Raw genomic sequence first — 16,245 nt, forward strand, 5'->3', positions numbered from 1 at the left:
TGAAAAGCTAACCCTGTACAACTCTTACACCAGCTAAGGATCTGCCCCTAAAATTTACCAAATGCCACCCATCTGCAACAATGAGTGGGGGAAATTGATGGGGCCAGCGGTGAAAGGGGGACTGTCCCAGCAGCAAGGGAGGGACACACTCACCAAGGCACAATAAGTAGCTCTTCCCCCTGGGAGTGGGGCCATGTGGAGCCTCTTTTGGCTGGTACAGCAGGGAAGGGGTTACTCACTGCCTCCTACTTGCATCTCATGGGTGGGTAGGCTCCATGTCAGGGGCTGCAGCTCCGGTCCCAGCCTCGGGGCAGAGGGAGCCCAGCTGGGGGGGTGGGGCGGGGTGGGGAGGGAGGTGGAGAGAATTAAGCAATGAGGAAAAGGGATGAGAGGGAAGAGCAAGTGCGGGGTGGGGCTTGAGGAAAGAGGCAGAGCAGGGGCGGGATCTTGAGGGAAGAGGCAGAGCAGGGGGCAGGATGTACTCAGTTTTCGCGGGACTGGAGATCAGTCGAGGACCAATGTGCTTGCCACAGGTACAGGAGGAGAGTCACAGGTCGAGGGGAGCAGCTGGGCAGGAGCTGAGACCTCTGCTGGAATAGTTCATTTTGCAGATAGTGGTGAGGGTGTCCTTCCTGGTTAGGATCCAGAACCTCTCCTACAGGAGGTGCAAGCAATGGATTCAGGGTCTGAGGTTGAGAATAGTGAGGGTCCAAGCCTCAGAGGTGGACAGAGATGATGACGAGCGGCTGAGTGACCCTGGACCTGCGCCTCACACCCATAATCTGCCAAGAGCTCTTCAGGCATCCTCAGGATGCAGCGGTGGAGTTTGTCAGCAGCCTTCAGGCACTGAAGGAGGAAATTGCCAACCTCAGCGCAGTGGGGCAAAATGGCAACCCAGGTCCCTCCTCCCTCAGACATCCAGCCCTGGATGTGGGCTGACCTGGCAAAATCATTGGCATCGGTGGCCCATAGGTTGGCAGCCTCCCTGATGAGAGTGGGCCCCTCTCAGATGAGGGGGTAATACTGTCAAAGGTTTGGGGGGACTGGTATCCCCACAAAGGAATATGGAGCAATTAAGAAGGGACTCCCCTGTTTCCAGGTGGCATCATTCTGAATGAACAAATGCAGGAGACATGACAGCTGATGACCCTAGATCTTATGTGAGATCCACTGTCCACTGGAGAATCATCTACTTAAAGGGGTTTTAAAAAAAAGATTTGGAAAGAGGAATTTGTGGATTTATCTATCTTGCTGTTCAGGATAGAGAAAGGGAGCAAAAAGCATGAAAATGAGAAGGACAAACCCTCCAGGCCTATGGTGCCTCAAACTCTTGAGAACTGGTGCACAGCCTTTCACATTTATGCGAGTATAATTTGTGTGAGGAGCCCCGAGAGGTGTATTTCCTTGTTTAAGTATGAGTAGGGTCCTACCAAATTCACGTCCATTTTGGTCCATTTCTTGGTCATAGAATTTTAAAAATCATAAGTTTCATGATTTCAGCTATTTAAATCTGAAATTTCACAGTGTTCTAATTGTAGGGGTCTTGACCCAAAAAGGAGTTGTGGAGGGGGTCACGGTACTGCTATCCTTACTTCTGCTGGCGGGGGCGCGGCCTTCAGAGATAGGCGGCTGGAGAGAGGCAGCTGCTGGCTGGGAATCCAGCTCTGAAGGCAGAGCCGCCGCCAGCAGTAGCGCAGAAGGGTGGAATGGTATGATATTGCCACCCTTACTTCTGCGCTGCTGCTGGGAGGGCGCTGCCTTCAGAGCTGGGTGCCCAGCCAACAGCCGCCACTCTCCAGCCGCCCATCTCTGAAGGCAGCACAGAAGTAAGGGTGGCAATACTGTGACCCCCTAAAATAACTCTGCAACCCCCCTGCAACTCCCTTTTGGGTCAGGACCCTCAATTTGAGAAACACTGGCCTCCCCTGCAAAATCTGTATAGTATAGGTTAAAAGCACACAAAAGACCAGATTTCGGGGGGAGACGACCAGATTTCACTGTCCATGATGCATTTTTCATGGCTGTGAATTTGGTAGGGCCCTAAGTGTAAGGACTTGATAGTAGGGGCTCATGCTACATATGGCAGCATGGGGTTGGGGAGTGTGATTTAGGGAATTTAGTCAGAGAGACAGCAGAGGAGCCTGATTTACCCTGGGGTAAAATAGACCAGGACCTTTGCTGAAATGTCTGACCCCTTATCACCCCGCCCCACCCACAGAGAGCAGGTTGCCCGTGCCAAAACCTTGGCTTCAACATGCCAATATAAAAGCCAATGTGTGCTTTGCATTTAATGATGGGAAATGTTTTCATTCCCAGTGCAGGTACAAACATCACCGTCGGAGGTGCATGGACCAGCATAGAACACTCTCCTGTCATGGAGTAAAGGATGGTTCCGACAGGACAGTAGGAAAGGGGGTCCTCAAGGTCCCAATTCTTCAGGAGCTGCTACATGGGAGGCAGTAACCATGGAAAAGGCTCCTTCTCCAAGTAAGACACAGGTGTTATGGAACTTGTTTCTGGACTACCCTAAGAAAACAGACACTGCTTACTTATGGAATGGATCTTCAGCCGGTTTTCAAATTCCTTACTGAGGCAGAAGGTGCCACTGCTAAACAGAGAATTTGAACTCCATTAAAGGCTTTGAGTATATAGTAAGGGCAAAGCTCACCTTGGAAGTAACAGCAGGGAGAGTGGCAGGCCTCTTCTGATGGATTCCAGTGCCAGATTTGTGCATATCTCCCCGGGTGTGGTACCAAAGTAGGCAAAGAGGGAATACAGGCTGCTCCATCACCTGTCCTATCCCCGAGGTTCATCGGTAAATGACCATATTGACCCCCTGCTGTGTTCAGTGAGATACTTGTCGTTTGATGCTGCAGTAGCCTGAGGTTAGGGACTGTGGCAAACTGTGACATCAATTCTTTGTGGGAACTTTACATGTATTTTCAAGTTGTTCTCAAATTCCTTTCCTGACAGATTTCCCCCTGCTCATAAAATCCCAGCCTCCATATTGCTCCCTTTAAAATAACATGAAGGCTGTGGGTGAGACATGATGATGGAGGAAGGAGAACAATAAAAAATAGCTATGAAGCATAAATTCAGACCTGGGTATCATGACTTCTTCAGTTAGCAGACAGAAAATTATATACAGTTATCACCTACACAAACATTTCAGGTATGCCTTCACCTTTCTGGAGTAGCTAACATTTTATATACCATAACTCAGCTGATCAGAGTGATAGAAGAGGTTCCCAGGAGAACACACTAGATAAAAAAAATAAATCAATGTGAAAACAGTAATATCTAATCTTCAGATAATAGCGACACAGCAACTTCTGTGCTGAAAGCCACATAGTTTAATGGAGAGACAGACACTGAAAGTATCAGTAGAGCCTTATGATTTCCTAATACCTGAAGTGACAGCTGACTGAGCTCTATTACCTGTTAAACCAGTCATCTGTGTAGCGGGGATATGGGTAGGGATCGTTACTGCTGAAGTCGTAGCTGGCTTTGGCATTCTGGAAAACACAAATATTTCAACGAGTCTGCATGAAAACAGGCCAACAAAGCAAAACAGAATGCGGGAACTTGTAAAATGTTAATAAACTCCCCTTTTTGTTCTATTTTATCCATCTGAGTGTCGTCTGATATACCTGGTTTGCTGGATATAACACATCTCAGCTATTATTAGTTACCGCATTAAATATCTGAGATGAACTTTCCTCAAAGTAGTATGCAAGCAGCATAGGCTGGTGTTTAGTACTATTCCGACTTCTGTCTCTGGGTCACTGGATTACCATGGGCAAGTCATGGTACGTCTTTCTGCCTCAGTTCCCCTCAAATGGGGATAACATTTACCCACCTTTTACAGTGCTTTGAGATATCTGTATTACAACTGTTGGGCATTATTATTATTGTTGTTTGTATTAGAGTGGTGCCCAGAGGCCGCACCTGAGAGGGAAGACTCATTGTGCTAAGCAGTGTACAAAAAATAGTAAGAGACAGACCCGAGCCTGAAGAATTTACATCTAAATAGAGAAGGCAGACAAAGAGTGGGAGGGGAAACAGAGGCCCAGATCGGTGAAGTGCTCAAGGTCACACAGCATGTCAGTGGCAGAACCAGGAAATGTCCAGAAGCGGAGTTTTTCTTTAGGAGGAGAGGTAGATTCAAGCTAAAAACTCAACCTAGTTTTTACATAAGAACATAAGAACGGCCATACTGGGTCAGACCAAAAGTCCATCTAGCTCAGTATCCTGTCTTCTGACAGCCGCCAAAGCCAGGCATCTCAGGGGGAATGAACAGAAAAGATAATCGTCTAGTGATCCATCCCATTGCCCATTCCCAGCTTCTGGCAAACAGAGGCTAGGAACACCATCCCTGTCCATCCTGGCTAATAGTCATTGATGGACCTGCCCTCCATAAATTTATCTAGTTCTTTTTTGAACCCTGTTATAGTCTTGGTCTTCACAACATCCTCTGGCAAGGAGTTCCACAGGTTGACTGTGCACTGTGTGAAGAAATACTTTTTTTTTCAAACCTGCTGCCTATTAATTTCATGTGGTGATCCCCTGATTCTTGTGTTATGAAAAGTAGTGAATAACACTGCCTTATTTATTTTCTCCACACCAGTCATGATTTTATAGACCTCTATCATATCTCCCTTAGTCATCTCTTTTCCAAGCTGAAAAGTCCCAGTCTTATCAATCTCTCCTCATACGGAAGCCATTCCATACCCCTAATCATTTTTGTTGCCCTTTTCTGAACTTTTTCCAATTCCAATAAATCTTTTTTGAGATGGGGTGACCACATCTACACACAGTATTCAAGATGTGGGCGTACCATGGATTTATATAGAGGCAATATGATATTTTCTGTCCTATTATCTATCCCTTTCTTAATGATTCTCAACATTCTGTTCACTTTTTAAACTGCCACTGCACATTGAGTGGATGTTTTCAGAGAACTAGCCACAATGACTCTAAAATCTTTTTCTTGAGTTGTGGCAGCTAATTTAGACCCCATCATTTTATATGTATAGTTGAGATTATGTTTTCCAATGTGCATTACTTTGCATTTATCAACATTGAATTTCATCTGACATTTTGTTACCCAGTCACCCAAGAGGTGTGTGCGATCCTTTTGTAGCTCTTCACAGTCTGCTTGGGACTTAACTATCTTCAGTAGTTTTGTATCATCTGAAAATTTTGCCACCTCACTGTTTACCCCTTTTTCCAGATCATTTATGAATATGATGAATAGCACTGGACCCAGTACAGACCCCTGGGGAACACCACTATTTACCTCTCTCCATTCTGAAAACTGACCATTTATTCCTACCCTTTGTTTCCTATCTTTTAACCAGTTACCAATCCATGAGAAGACCTTCCCTCTTATCTCAAGACAGCTTGCTTTGCTTAAGAGCCTTTGGTGAGGGACCTTGTCAAAGGCTTTCTGAAAATCTAAGTACACTATATCCACTGGATTTCCCCTGTCCACGTGCTTGTTGACCCCCTCAAAGAATTCTAGTAGATTCGTGAGGCATGATTTGCCCTTACAAAAACTGTGTTGACTCTTCCCCAGCAAATTATGAGTCTGACAATTTTGTTCTTTATTATAGTTTCAACCATTTTGCCCGGTACTGAAGTCAGGCTTACTGACCTGTAATTGTCAGGATCACCTCTGGAGCCCTTTTTACAATTGGCATCACATTAGCTATCCTCCAGTCATTGGGTACAGAAGCTGATTTAAATGATAGGTTACACACCACACTGCAGTTTCACATCTGAGTTCCTTCAGAACTCTTAGGTGAATACAATCTGGTCCTGGTAACTTATTACTGTTTAGTTTATCAATTTGTTCCAAAACCTCCTCTAATGACACAATCTGTGTCAGTTTCTCAGATCTGTCACCCAAAAAGAATGGCTCAGGTGTGGGAATTTCCCTCACATCCTCAGCTGGGAAGACAGATGCAAAGAATTAATTTTGTGTCTCTACAATGGCCTTATTGTCCTTGAGTGCTCCTTTAGCATCTCGATCGTCCAGTGGTCCCACTAATTGCTTAGCAGGCTTCCTGCCTCTGATGTACTTAAACAATTTTTTGCTATTACTTTGAGTTTTTGGCTAGCTATTCTTCAAATTATTTTTTGGTCTTCCTAATTATAATTTTTACACTTCATTTGCCAGAGTTTGTGCTCCTTTCTATTTTCCTCACTAGGATTTAATTTCCACTTTTTAAAGGATGCCTTTTTGTCTCTCACTGCTTCTTTTACTTTGTTGTTTAGCCACGGTGGAACTTTTTTTGTTCTCTGTTTTTTAATTTAATTGTGAAAGAAGCTTTTCACGACTGTGAGAACTTCAGGGGCTACTGCCAGCAATTCTGCAGCAAAAGCCAGACCATAGGAATTCAAAATAGTACATAGGTGAAGTCTCTCTAAACGACAGAGAGAAAATGTATTGCCAGTTCAAAACACCCCGTCTTAAAGTATCAGGATGAAATCCTGGCTCTGTTGAAGTCAGTGGGAGCTTTGCCATTGACCCTCCCTGTTGCTGTATAATACACCGAAGAGAAGTGAATGAGTCAACAGAAAAAGATCAAGTCCTTTCACGTATTAATATGTATTATGTCCACTAATAGTAAGACCAGCTGGACAGCTATCTAGGCATGGTAAAGTCAGAATGAAAATCCTGCCTGTCTATGGGTAATTTAATTAGGAGATAAAGTACACTCTGTACCAATTTCTAGGTTTGTTTCCTCTAGAGAGAAATGCACTTGAATCAGGAATTAAAGAAGTTTCTAATGCTATTGCCATGGATTATGCATGGCATGGATTTTAGGCAAACTGGAGGTAACTAATTTTAATTCAAATCTCATTCTCCTAGCCAGTAATATGAGTATGTTCACACTCAAAACCTAATTTGATGAGTTCTGGGCTTTGCCAGTTCCTCATTTGGTGCAGAATTTCTGACCTTTTTCCCATAAAATTCTCACTTTAGTGAAAATTGCTATTTCAATCTTGGTGTGGGTAGATTCAATCCACTCCTCACCTGCTAAACCCAAAGGAAATTACATGTGGCTAATTTGTCAGGAAGGAATTAGACATGCAGACACCCTTTGTATACTCATCAGCTGCTCTTGGTGTTGGTATCAGACAAAGAAAGAAGGGATGGAAGGTCCTTCAAGATATATAATTATATGACTATATATTCAAAGTAGGGATGGGCAAATTGCTTCAGAAAACAATCCAACCCACCCTACAGACAGTAGCTCTCCTGTATGTTCAAAAAAAAATTCCTTTTTAAGAAAGACACCTTTCAAAATTCCCTCTCTCTAATCTACCGTATTCTGGGTTACCCACTAGAGTACTGCATTCACAGAAGCAGAGTATTTTCTAAGAAACAGTCAGCATAGTCCACAAAGAGCAGAATTAGGAAGACTAAGAAAATAACTGCAGATTCAAGTATTTCCCTCTTCCTTTTCTTCAGGCCCTTTCTTGAAAACAGCAAGCCTTCTGCAGCCTTTAAGAATAAAATCCTGCTGACACAGTACAAAATACTTTATATTAGAGCTAGTCAGAAAATGGGATTTATTTTCATGGAATATTTTGACTTTAGATGAAAACTCAAAAATCAAAATATTTTGTTGAAAAACCTATGCTGCTTCAGAGCCTCATGGGAGCTGTAGTTTGCATGCCTTTCAGTTTCGGCTACGTACTTTAGTTTTCATCCAAGAACTGAAAACTTCCATTTTGGGGAGTACAGTTTTTTTATTAAAAAACAAGCCAGAGAAAGCAGACACTTTCCCCCTAAAAGTTCATTTAATCAAAAACCCAATTTTCCTTTCAAAAAATGGTTTTGGCAGAAAATATTTGATGAGCCCAACTTGATATTATTATAAACAGTACACTCAAGAACGGATCCATTATTATTGCATGGAGAGACTACTTGTCCTGTATTTTAAAGGCCATCTCTAACTTGGTTCCTAACATCCTGCAACCCTTATGCTAATAAGATGCTACCACGTAGCACTGGATCAGAAAGTAACACGCTATCAAACCATAAATCACAGAAAAGTTCATATACAAAGATGAGATTTTGGCCCACCAAGAAAAACAAAATAAATTAAATAAAAGCTTTGACTTGCATTTTTCATACAGTTGCCCTGTATTTTCTTGTGGCAAACCCTTCTATTGTATAACAGTTACATATGGAAAATACTAAACTAATTGTTTCATATGCTGTTTAGCAATGATTGTGTATCTTGAATAATAATGAACACTTCCTGACATTTTACATGGCTTTATAGGCCTCTAAAGAGCAACGCATAAGCAGCTATGTTTTCCTATTTAATTCAAGAATTTTTCCTATACTTATATGACAGCCCAGGAGGCAAATGTTAAAAGATATGCCTCTCGCTACTAGTAGACTGAATTCATCTATGGGAGTTGAATAAGGATGACTTTGGCTCAGTTTTTTTGGGCTTTATATTTTAACAGTGTTCAGTTCTTTGCTCCCTCGTATGGGTACAATCCCGTATGGAACTGGTCCTGTAATTTCCGGTTTTCTCTCTTGACTCCTACATTGACCACAAGACAAAGAAACACCAAGCCTAAATGATGGTGTGTAATGTCTTTGACAAATTGCTTGTGAATACTGTTCAAAGCCATACAGTGGAAATAAATAATTCAGTTGTTGTACATAAGATCTTGAGTGCAGAGGATAAATTCTTCATGAGATGGAAAAGCAAACAGTGTATTCTTTGCCTAAGGGAGTATAACTGAGGGCAAAATGCCTCACTGAAAAACACCCAAACAATGGCACCAAAACAGTGTTACTATGGGGAAGGCTTCCCCTATTTGCCAGCTGAAGCATTTGCCTTCTGTTTGTTTCAAGACTATTCAAAAAGTCCCACAGGGTTCTTGCTGCAAACAGTTGGCATGAAGATTTCTCAGAGCCCTGGTAACCTTTTATTTACATTTTAAAAGGCATTTATATATAGATGCATAGGAAATCTGCTAATTATGTATACAGTTCATTTTATATGTAAATGCAGAGGTAGTTAATTTGTACAAGTAGAGGTACGGGTGAACATTATAAACACCATTTCTTTTGGTCCAGCATTGTTATTTGCAATTAGATGTACCGGTATCAGCAAATGGACACCAGATTTTCAGCCTGCCTGGGGCGCAGTGCAATTTGGTGTTAGCTCTGGGCCATAGCTCTTTGTCCTTGTTCTGTGTCTATAGAATATTGACTCAAACCCAGTGATCCTTGATTGAGATTGTCCCATATCTTTAATTTCTTGTATTTTCTTTTGTCAGAACGTGATCACATGACTTTCTTACGTGAGCAACACAATTTCTTTTAAAAGACTGTTTCTCTTTGGAACAAATGCAGCTCTTTGTTTTCATGTATATGGGACAGAAGGTAGTCAGATGCTACAGGGATGGGTGACTATAGAGAGACCTAGTTAGATATATAACATGGACCCCTGGGCAGGCCTGGACATGTATAGAAACTGAGTTATCCCTCTGGTCACCCACAGCGATTGGGGATATTTTACTTCATTTTGTTGGTGTTTTCTAGTGTGGAGAATGAGGGAGTTCTGTGTATTATTTTTTATAACCTTAGTTTACGTGTATGATATTTTCCTGCCTGATGATATTTTCCTGATAGAATAGCATAAAATCAGGAGGCTGATGCGGGGGAAGCAAACATGAAATGAAACAATGACAGATAAGTCTCCTTAGGGAACAGTGGGGGAAGCTATGGACTGGGGAATGTCTCTGCTAGGCTTCAGCCAGGCTGGCTAAGTTTACTTTTCCCAGATATCAGCCTAAGTTCAAAGCCTTAAAGATGCCAGCTTAAGGAAGAAGGCGGCTGTAGTGGGTTGTCAGCAGCTGCCTTGGTGGGGAGAGATTGACAAAGACACAGTGACGGTGAGAGACTCAAACTGTAGCAAGCATGGAGATAATTGGGGTCAAGGGAACATACAAAAGCATTCAAGGAAAGATTCTGGTGTAGGTGAGTCCCATGCGTACAGGCCTTTCTCGTATTAACCCTTTGCTCTGTGTGCTACGTACCTCTGTGTGAACAAAAAATGCTTTGTTTTGAAGAAGTTGGTTTTGAATCATCTTAATCAGCTGCTGTTACAGGCTCATGGAGGTAAAGGCCATACAGGTGTCAAACCCAGGGCCGGTGCAACCCATTAGGCGACCTAGGTGGTCGCCTAGGGTGCTAACATTTGGGGGGTGGTGACCGCGATGGCCGGATGTTCGGCCGCCGCAGTCATTGGCAGTATTTCAGGGGTGGGACCTTCCGCCGCCTCCGCTGGGGGCACCATTTTGGAGGCGGGACCTTCCGTTGCCTACGGTGCCAAAAAGTCTGCCAGTGCTTCTGGTCAAACCCAGCTGGATCTGTTGGGTTAACATGGCTGGGAAACAGGGAGGCTGCAGTCCAGAGATCCAGTCTAAGAGTGGTAGGAGTGTGTGGTCCCCCTTTTCCCCAGAGAGGGATGAAGGTGGCAAATCCTATCCCCAACAGGACAACAGATGGGCTGCCAGAACCGGTTTAAATGAGGTAATAATTATACCTAGCTATTGTAGAGTTCTTTTCTTCAGTGGGTAGCGTTATATTCAAATTTACAGATGGGGAAACAGACACAGAGAGGTGAAGTGACTTGTACCAGGTCACCTGGCAGGCCAAGCCAGGAATAGAACCCAGGTCTCCTGCAGTACAGTGCTCTATGCACCAGGCCATACGCCTCACCTACATAAATCTCTTGCTCTTTCTCTGCCCCACCCCCCCTTACAGAAAGCACCATCACAATTGATACTAATTGACACCCTCACTAGCAGCCTCAATGACTAAGGTCTAGGACCGAGTAGGCCAGGGGAGTAAATCTCCTTCTTCTCGCTAGGGATGACCCCCCTGATAAATATGAGGTATCCTGGCAGGAAGATGCCAGTCTTTCATGGGTTCATACCACATCATTCTGTGGATAAAATGAGGACTTACTCTTCAGTTCTATCTGGTATCTTCCATGAGAACATTTACTAACACAACATTCAAAAAGAAAGGGTATTTCCTGCACGACTCCAGAAAGCAAGAGGGAAAGAAGAAATCCTGTGAACGCAGGGGAAAAAAAATTCTATTGACTCACTAACATGCCCCTTGTGGTGTTGGGCTCCTAGTTTCATAGGTTTTAAGCCCAGAAGGAACTTATTAGATCTTCTAGTCTAGCCTGGGATATACAGGGGGCCATAGAATTGTATTCATTTATTCATGTATGGAGCCCAATAACTTGTATACAAAATTCCCATCACCGTTAATGCAAGTTCCCTGTGTTCATCTCCAGCACATTAAGAAACAAACCAACCGTAACTATTTGCAGCATATTACAGGTTTGTTCATACAAGTGATTTAGTTCGGGCTGAAATGTGATGGAATACTGCTGGCCCAGCACAGTCTGAGTTTTCAGACACTGCCGACAGCCAGAACACATCAATAAAGTGAAAAGTCATCTTCAGAAATTCCTTGCCTGTGAATACAATAGTTTGCTTCTAGCAATATCAGAAGCCCCTGTACTTAGCTGTTATAGGTACATCATAAAAGAAGAAGATTCTCAATTAGATAAAACCAGCAGACTTTTAATAGTGAAAGGGCAGCAATCCAATCCTGCTCTCTTTGAAAAGAGCCAGACTATAATAGATTGGAAAGGCATTTGAAAAGGATGGGATATGCCGGCCCTTGGTTAGCACGCAAGCTCACAGACCTACTGATTCTTCTCTACTGCTGATCCAGCTATTCAGTGTTGCCTCAGGGATTTTACTTCTCCTCCCAGGGTGATGATATATTGCGTACTGCCTGTTCTCAGAGCTCACTAATTACTGAGAGTACAGTACAAGGTGCAACCATGATTTCAGAATGCAAAGCAACAGTCCACAGAGCTTCCAACTGGAACAGCTGCTCTAAGAATTAAGCAGTTTAAAATAAAATAAAACATTGGACAAGATTAGTGGAGTAGGACTCCGGCTTGCCACATGTTGTGTTTTGCACAGACATCCACAGATGTAAGCAGGGTCTGAATGAGCTCTCCCCTGACATCTGGTGATGAGCTGGGGGAAAAGCCTTCAGGAACTGACTTTGTTTGCACAGACACACCGACTCTGCCTAGGTGCACAGCATGATGGAGCTGTTTTGCCCAAATGATCACTTTTGGCTGATGTCGGATTGCAAGTCACTTTGATGTTGGGTGCTGAGGTGGTGAAAGGTCCTTGTCCTTGTTGTGTGAATGGGGGCAGCAGAACTATGCTTGGCATGCCCTGATTGAGGACAGTCACTCTCAATGGAACTGCACTCTCTAAGCCAGGCGTAAGGGGGCCAAAGGCAAGTGGAGAGGAGAGTGGGTGGGGACAGGTGCTTGTACCTGGTGGTGTGGTCTCTGCCCAAACAGTCCTAGACGTCATTTGACCCTTTCCCTCTCCACTGTTTAATAACAGAGCCGATTAGACTCAACTCGGCATCTTTTGTTTTGTTATGGATCCACCAGAGCTGAAATAACACTTAGACCGGGCTATCAGTTAAGATTTAGGCCAGCATGTGGGACATGTTTGCAGCATTTTCCCCAAATTAATGCCAAGTTCTTTCCCCCTTTTTTATTAAAAAAGTTTTCTTCTCTATACTCAGACTGACTGCTTATGAGAGGGGAAGTAATCCCTCTTAGAGGTGCCCGGAGTGGTGCATAATTTTCCCAGGTTACTGTGTGGGGGCTTAAGCTCCTTCTGTGTTGTATTGTTAAAAGAACACTTAGATATTGAACTCGGCCCTTGTCGCTGCCAACTCCGCTTGACAGAAGGGTTACACAAACAATATCACATTTCTCTTCATTCTTGTATTCTTGCCAACCAAATTTGGAATGGAGACATGGATTTCCTTAGTTAGGAAATGCATTTGTTGTCTGCAGCAGAGCTGGTCAGAATGTTTTTCCATTGGGAACACCAGTTAATTGAAATTGGAACGTTGAATGGAGATAGTTTGAACCTACCTGGCTCCTTGGCTTGCCTGACTGGTTTTTCAACACCCACTTGGCAGTCTGATGGGAGCCAAGAGTCTGGAAGCCCTGGATTCCAAGAACCTAAGCTCCTAGATCCTTGGCTCCTTTGCAGCTTACGTGGCTACTGTGGAACGGGGCTCCCCAGGCTTCCTGGCTGGCTGATGGGGAACCAGGAGCCTGAAAGCTGTGGGAGCTGTGCCTCACAAGCTCTGAGACTCAAAATCCTCCATGAAATGGAATTCTCTTTCTGCACAGAGCTTTAGTCCGCAGTCACAAGGACAGCTTAGTTTAATTGGAGCGGATAACAACATTCTGGGTAACATCATAGTAATAGGAATTTGGGAGATAGCCTCAAGACAGTTCTTGTATTAATTTCCTCAAATCAAACAAGTCTGTATTAGGTTAGAAACCTATTTGAGGAACTAGATAGCAAGTGGGATAAACTGTTTAAAAACAAATCACTGACTTCGTATGATTTTGTATCAGGATGCTGATTGTATTTGCTCTGGCCTATGTCGTATAGTGCTTTGACTTTTCTGTATTTTCTTGTCTTGTATAGGTACAAAAACAATTTGTACTGTCAACATTTCTGTCTGTCTTCGTTAAAATAATATTTTAAAGGCAGCTGTTTTAAAGGAGAACTGCTTCGTTGAGAGAATCATAGATTGTGTTCTTCTGCTCTTTAGATCAATTTGTGAAGTGCAAACTCTTCTCTTCATTTCTACTCAGCACTAGAATGTCATGTAGTTTCTTATTATATCTCCTTTTCACTAATTTCTTTCCTACTTTCCCTGAAGACATGGCCAGTGAACCTACATGAGCAACACTGTCAGATGAAGCTTTTCAACCTGGGTGCATCCTCACAAACAAGACCTGTATCTCCAGATAACCTTCCAAACTAATTATTTCACAGAAATACATGGGGCCAAATTCTCAGCTGGTGTAGATCAGCATAACCCCATTGATTTCTATGAAGCTTCACCAATTCCTAGCCGAGAGACTAGCCCATAAATTTATATGACATTCTTTGCAGATAGTGGCAGGAACAAGAAATTCTTACAACCCTCAGCCGTGGGAAAATAACCAGGAACTCCCTACTTCTCTGCCACACAAACTGCTAAAGCTTTCCCCACTGCAGGACTCCAAACCATGTGAGCACAGAATGCTTGCCCATAACTTCAGAACCCAGCAGTTCTATCTGCAAAGACCTAGCAGCCTTCTCCACAGAAATCACTGAGAGGCAACAACAGGTGGCACACAACGCCCTTAGACTCCTTTGAAAAGACCAGCTTTACTCTCTTAAAAATTAGGCCTCTCTGGAATGAGATGACAGCCTGAGTCCAATTACAGAAGAAAATTGTCCACATCACAAACGCAGAACTGCAGCTGTCCCCTTGGTTACCCTTCTTCACAATTTCAGTAGAGGCTAAGGTTGGAATGGACAGGGAGACAGCTATGATATGACCTCCCATGATGATTCCCCTGGAACAGTGCAGAGCCACATTGGTACAGCAGCATGAAGGAAGCATAACCTGCCCCTACTAATGCTGTGTCTGATCAATGGATAGATTTGTCTGGATGGCAGCCATGAGCACTAAAGTAATGGTGCTTCATCCTGACCTCATTTACACCAGTGAAACTCCATTGATGTAGAGCAATCACTCATAATTTAAATGAGACTGGATGTAAACTGACTCACAGTAAGGCCCATAATATCAGTGTGAATGGGGAAATGGGAATCAAAACTTAGATCTTTTTCTTGTAGATTCCAAGCTAAATTCTGCTAGATTCAACCTTACTGACAGACACATCTCTATTGGGACTACAGTAACTGAGAGCAGAATTTGGTTTTCTATATATTCCCATCATTAACAACTACAGTGTATTTCACTTCTCTGGACACCAAATTTCCTGCAACTAATGAGCAAAAATCATCAGTATCTATGATTTGTTGTTAAGGGCTGGCTAGGTTAGGGAGAGGGATAGCTCAGTGGCTTGAGCATTGGCCTGCTAAACCTAGGCAGTGAGCTCAATCCTTGCAAGGGCCACTTAGGGATCTGGGGCAAAATCAGTACTTAGTCCTGCTAGTGAAGCCAGGGGGGCGGACTCAATGAGCTTTCAGGGTCTATTCCAGTTCTGATAGATAGGTTCTCACTTTAGGTTTCTCTAAATGAAAGGTGTGTCTATAGTAGAGTTGTTTCCTCAAACTCTCAGTGCCCAGTACTTATAAATACCCTATTGTATTATTACTTATGTTTTGGCCAAGTGCAGAGAAAAATGTTCCCTTCACATCTCTCTTTCATGCCGGCAGAACCATCCTGAATGTATAGTACTTGATAAACTTGAATAATCTGTTATACTGGAACCATAAAAACCTTTTAACCAGATATTTCCTATTTGATTCTGCTTAGGAAGCACTTGCAAGAAAGTGACTATTAGTCTGTATTTATTTAATTTATTTTCTTCTTACAAGCCAGAGTTTTTTCATGTCGTAACTGAACATTTTATTTTTATAAGAGCATAAGCATTAGTAATAATTGCAATTTTCTTTTGATTGCTTCGCAGTTTCCCATCTCAGTAATTTTCCTCTGCACTGGCTGTGTTTTTAAACTAAGAAGGCTGGATCTTCTTGGCAATATTTCATTCACACTTGTGAGTACATGCTGAGAAAAACAAAACTTTGCTAAGATAGACCAGATACTTTCGTTCTAACTTTTAGAAGTGACTATTGATCATTGATTTTGACTGCCTAACTAGAGACACCAACTCAGTGAAAAGTGGGCCCTTTTAAGGAGTCTCAGCTTGCATACCCAAAACTGAAGCACTTAAAATCACTAGTCACTTTTGAAAATGTAGGCCTACATATTTACAAACTTCAGAAAAAAGGATTTTGACAGAATACTATAGTTAAAAGCAAGCAAGCAAAAACCCGAAAGTTTGCTACATGAGGGCTACATTCTACAATCACTATTCATGCAGAGTAGCTTTTTACTCCTTAGATAAAGGTGGCAGAATCTAGCCTTGATGTCTAAAATAAAATTTAATAATAATAATAATAATAATAATAATAATGTGTTATAGTAGAAGTTAGATGACACTTTAAACAGGCTTACAAGTTCTTTTTCTTTGTGTATGAATAGTCTTGGGAAGATATGCTGAGTTGTTGTTAGTTTTGTTTATGCAAGATTGTGGGTAG

General features: G+C 42.7%; 1 protein-coding gene across 16 annotated transcripts in view; it reads right to left on the reverse strand.

The window, feature by feature from the left end:
* The window catches only part of PCSK2 (proprotein convertase subtilisin/kexin type 2), a 371,376-nt gene that overhangs the window by 41,767 nt on the left and 313,364 nt on the right, over nt 1-16,245 (reverse strand). For all 16 annotated transcript variants that reach the window (XM_039531409.1, XM_039531410.1, XM_039531419.1 and 13 more), the window contains one exon: nt 3,439-3,515. In XM_039531409.1, the coding sequence (XP_039387343.1) occupies nt 3,439-3,515 (77 nt within the window). The remainder of the gene's footprint in view (nt 1-3,438; nt 3,516-16,245) is intronic.

The sequence above is a fragment of the Mauremys reevesii genome, linkage group 3, assembly GCF_016161935.1.
Source record: "Mauremys reevesii isolate NIE-2019 linkage group 3, ASM1616193v1, whole genome shotgun sequence".
Lineage (NCBI taxonomy): Eukaryota > Metazoa > Chordata > Testudines > Geoemydidae > Mauremys > Mauremys reevesii.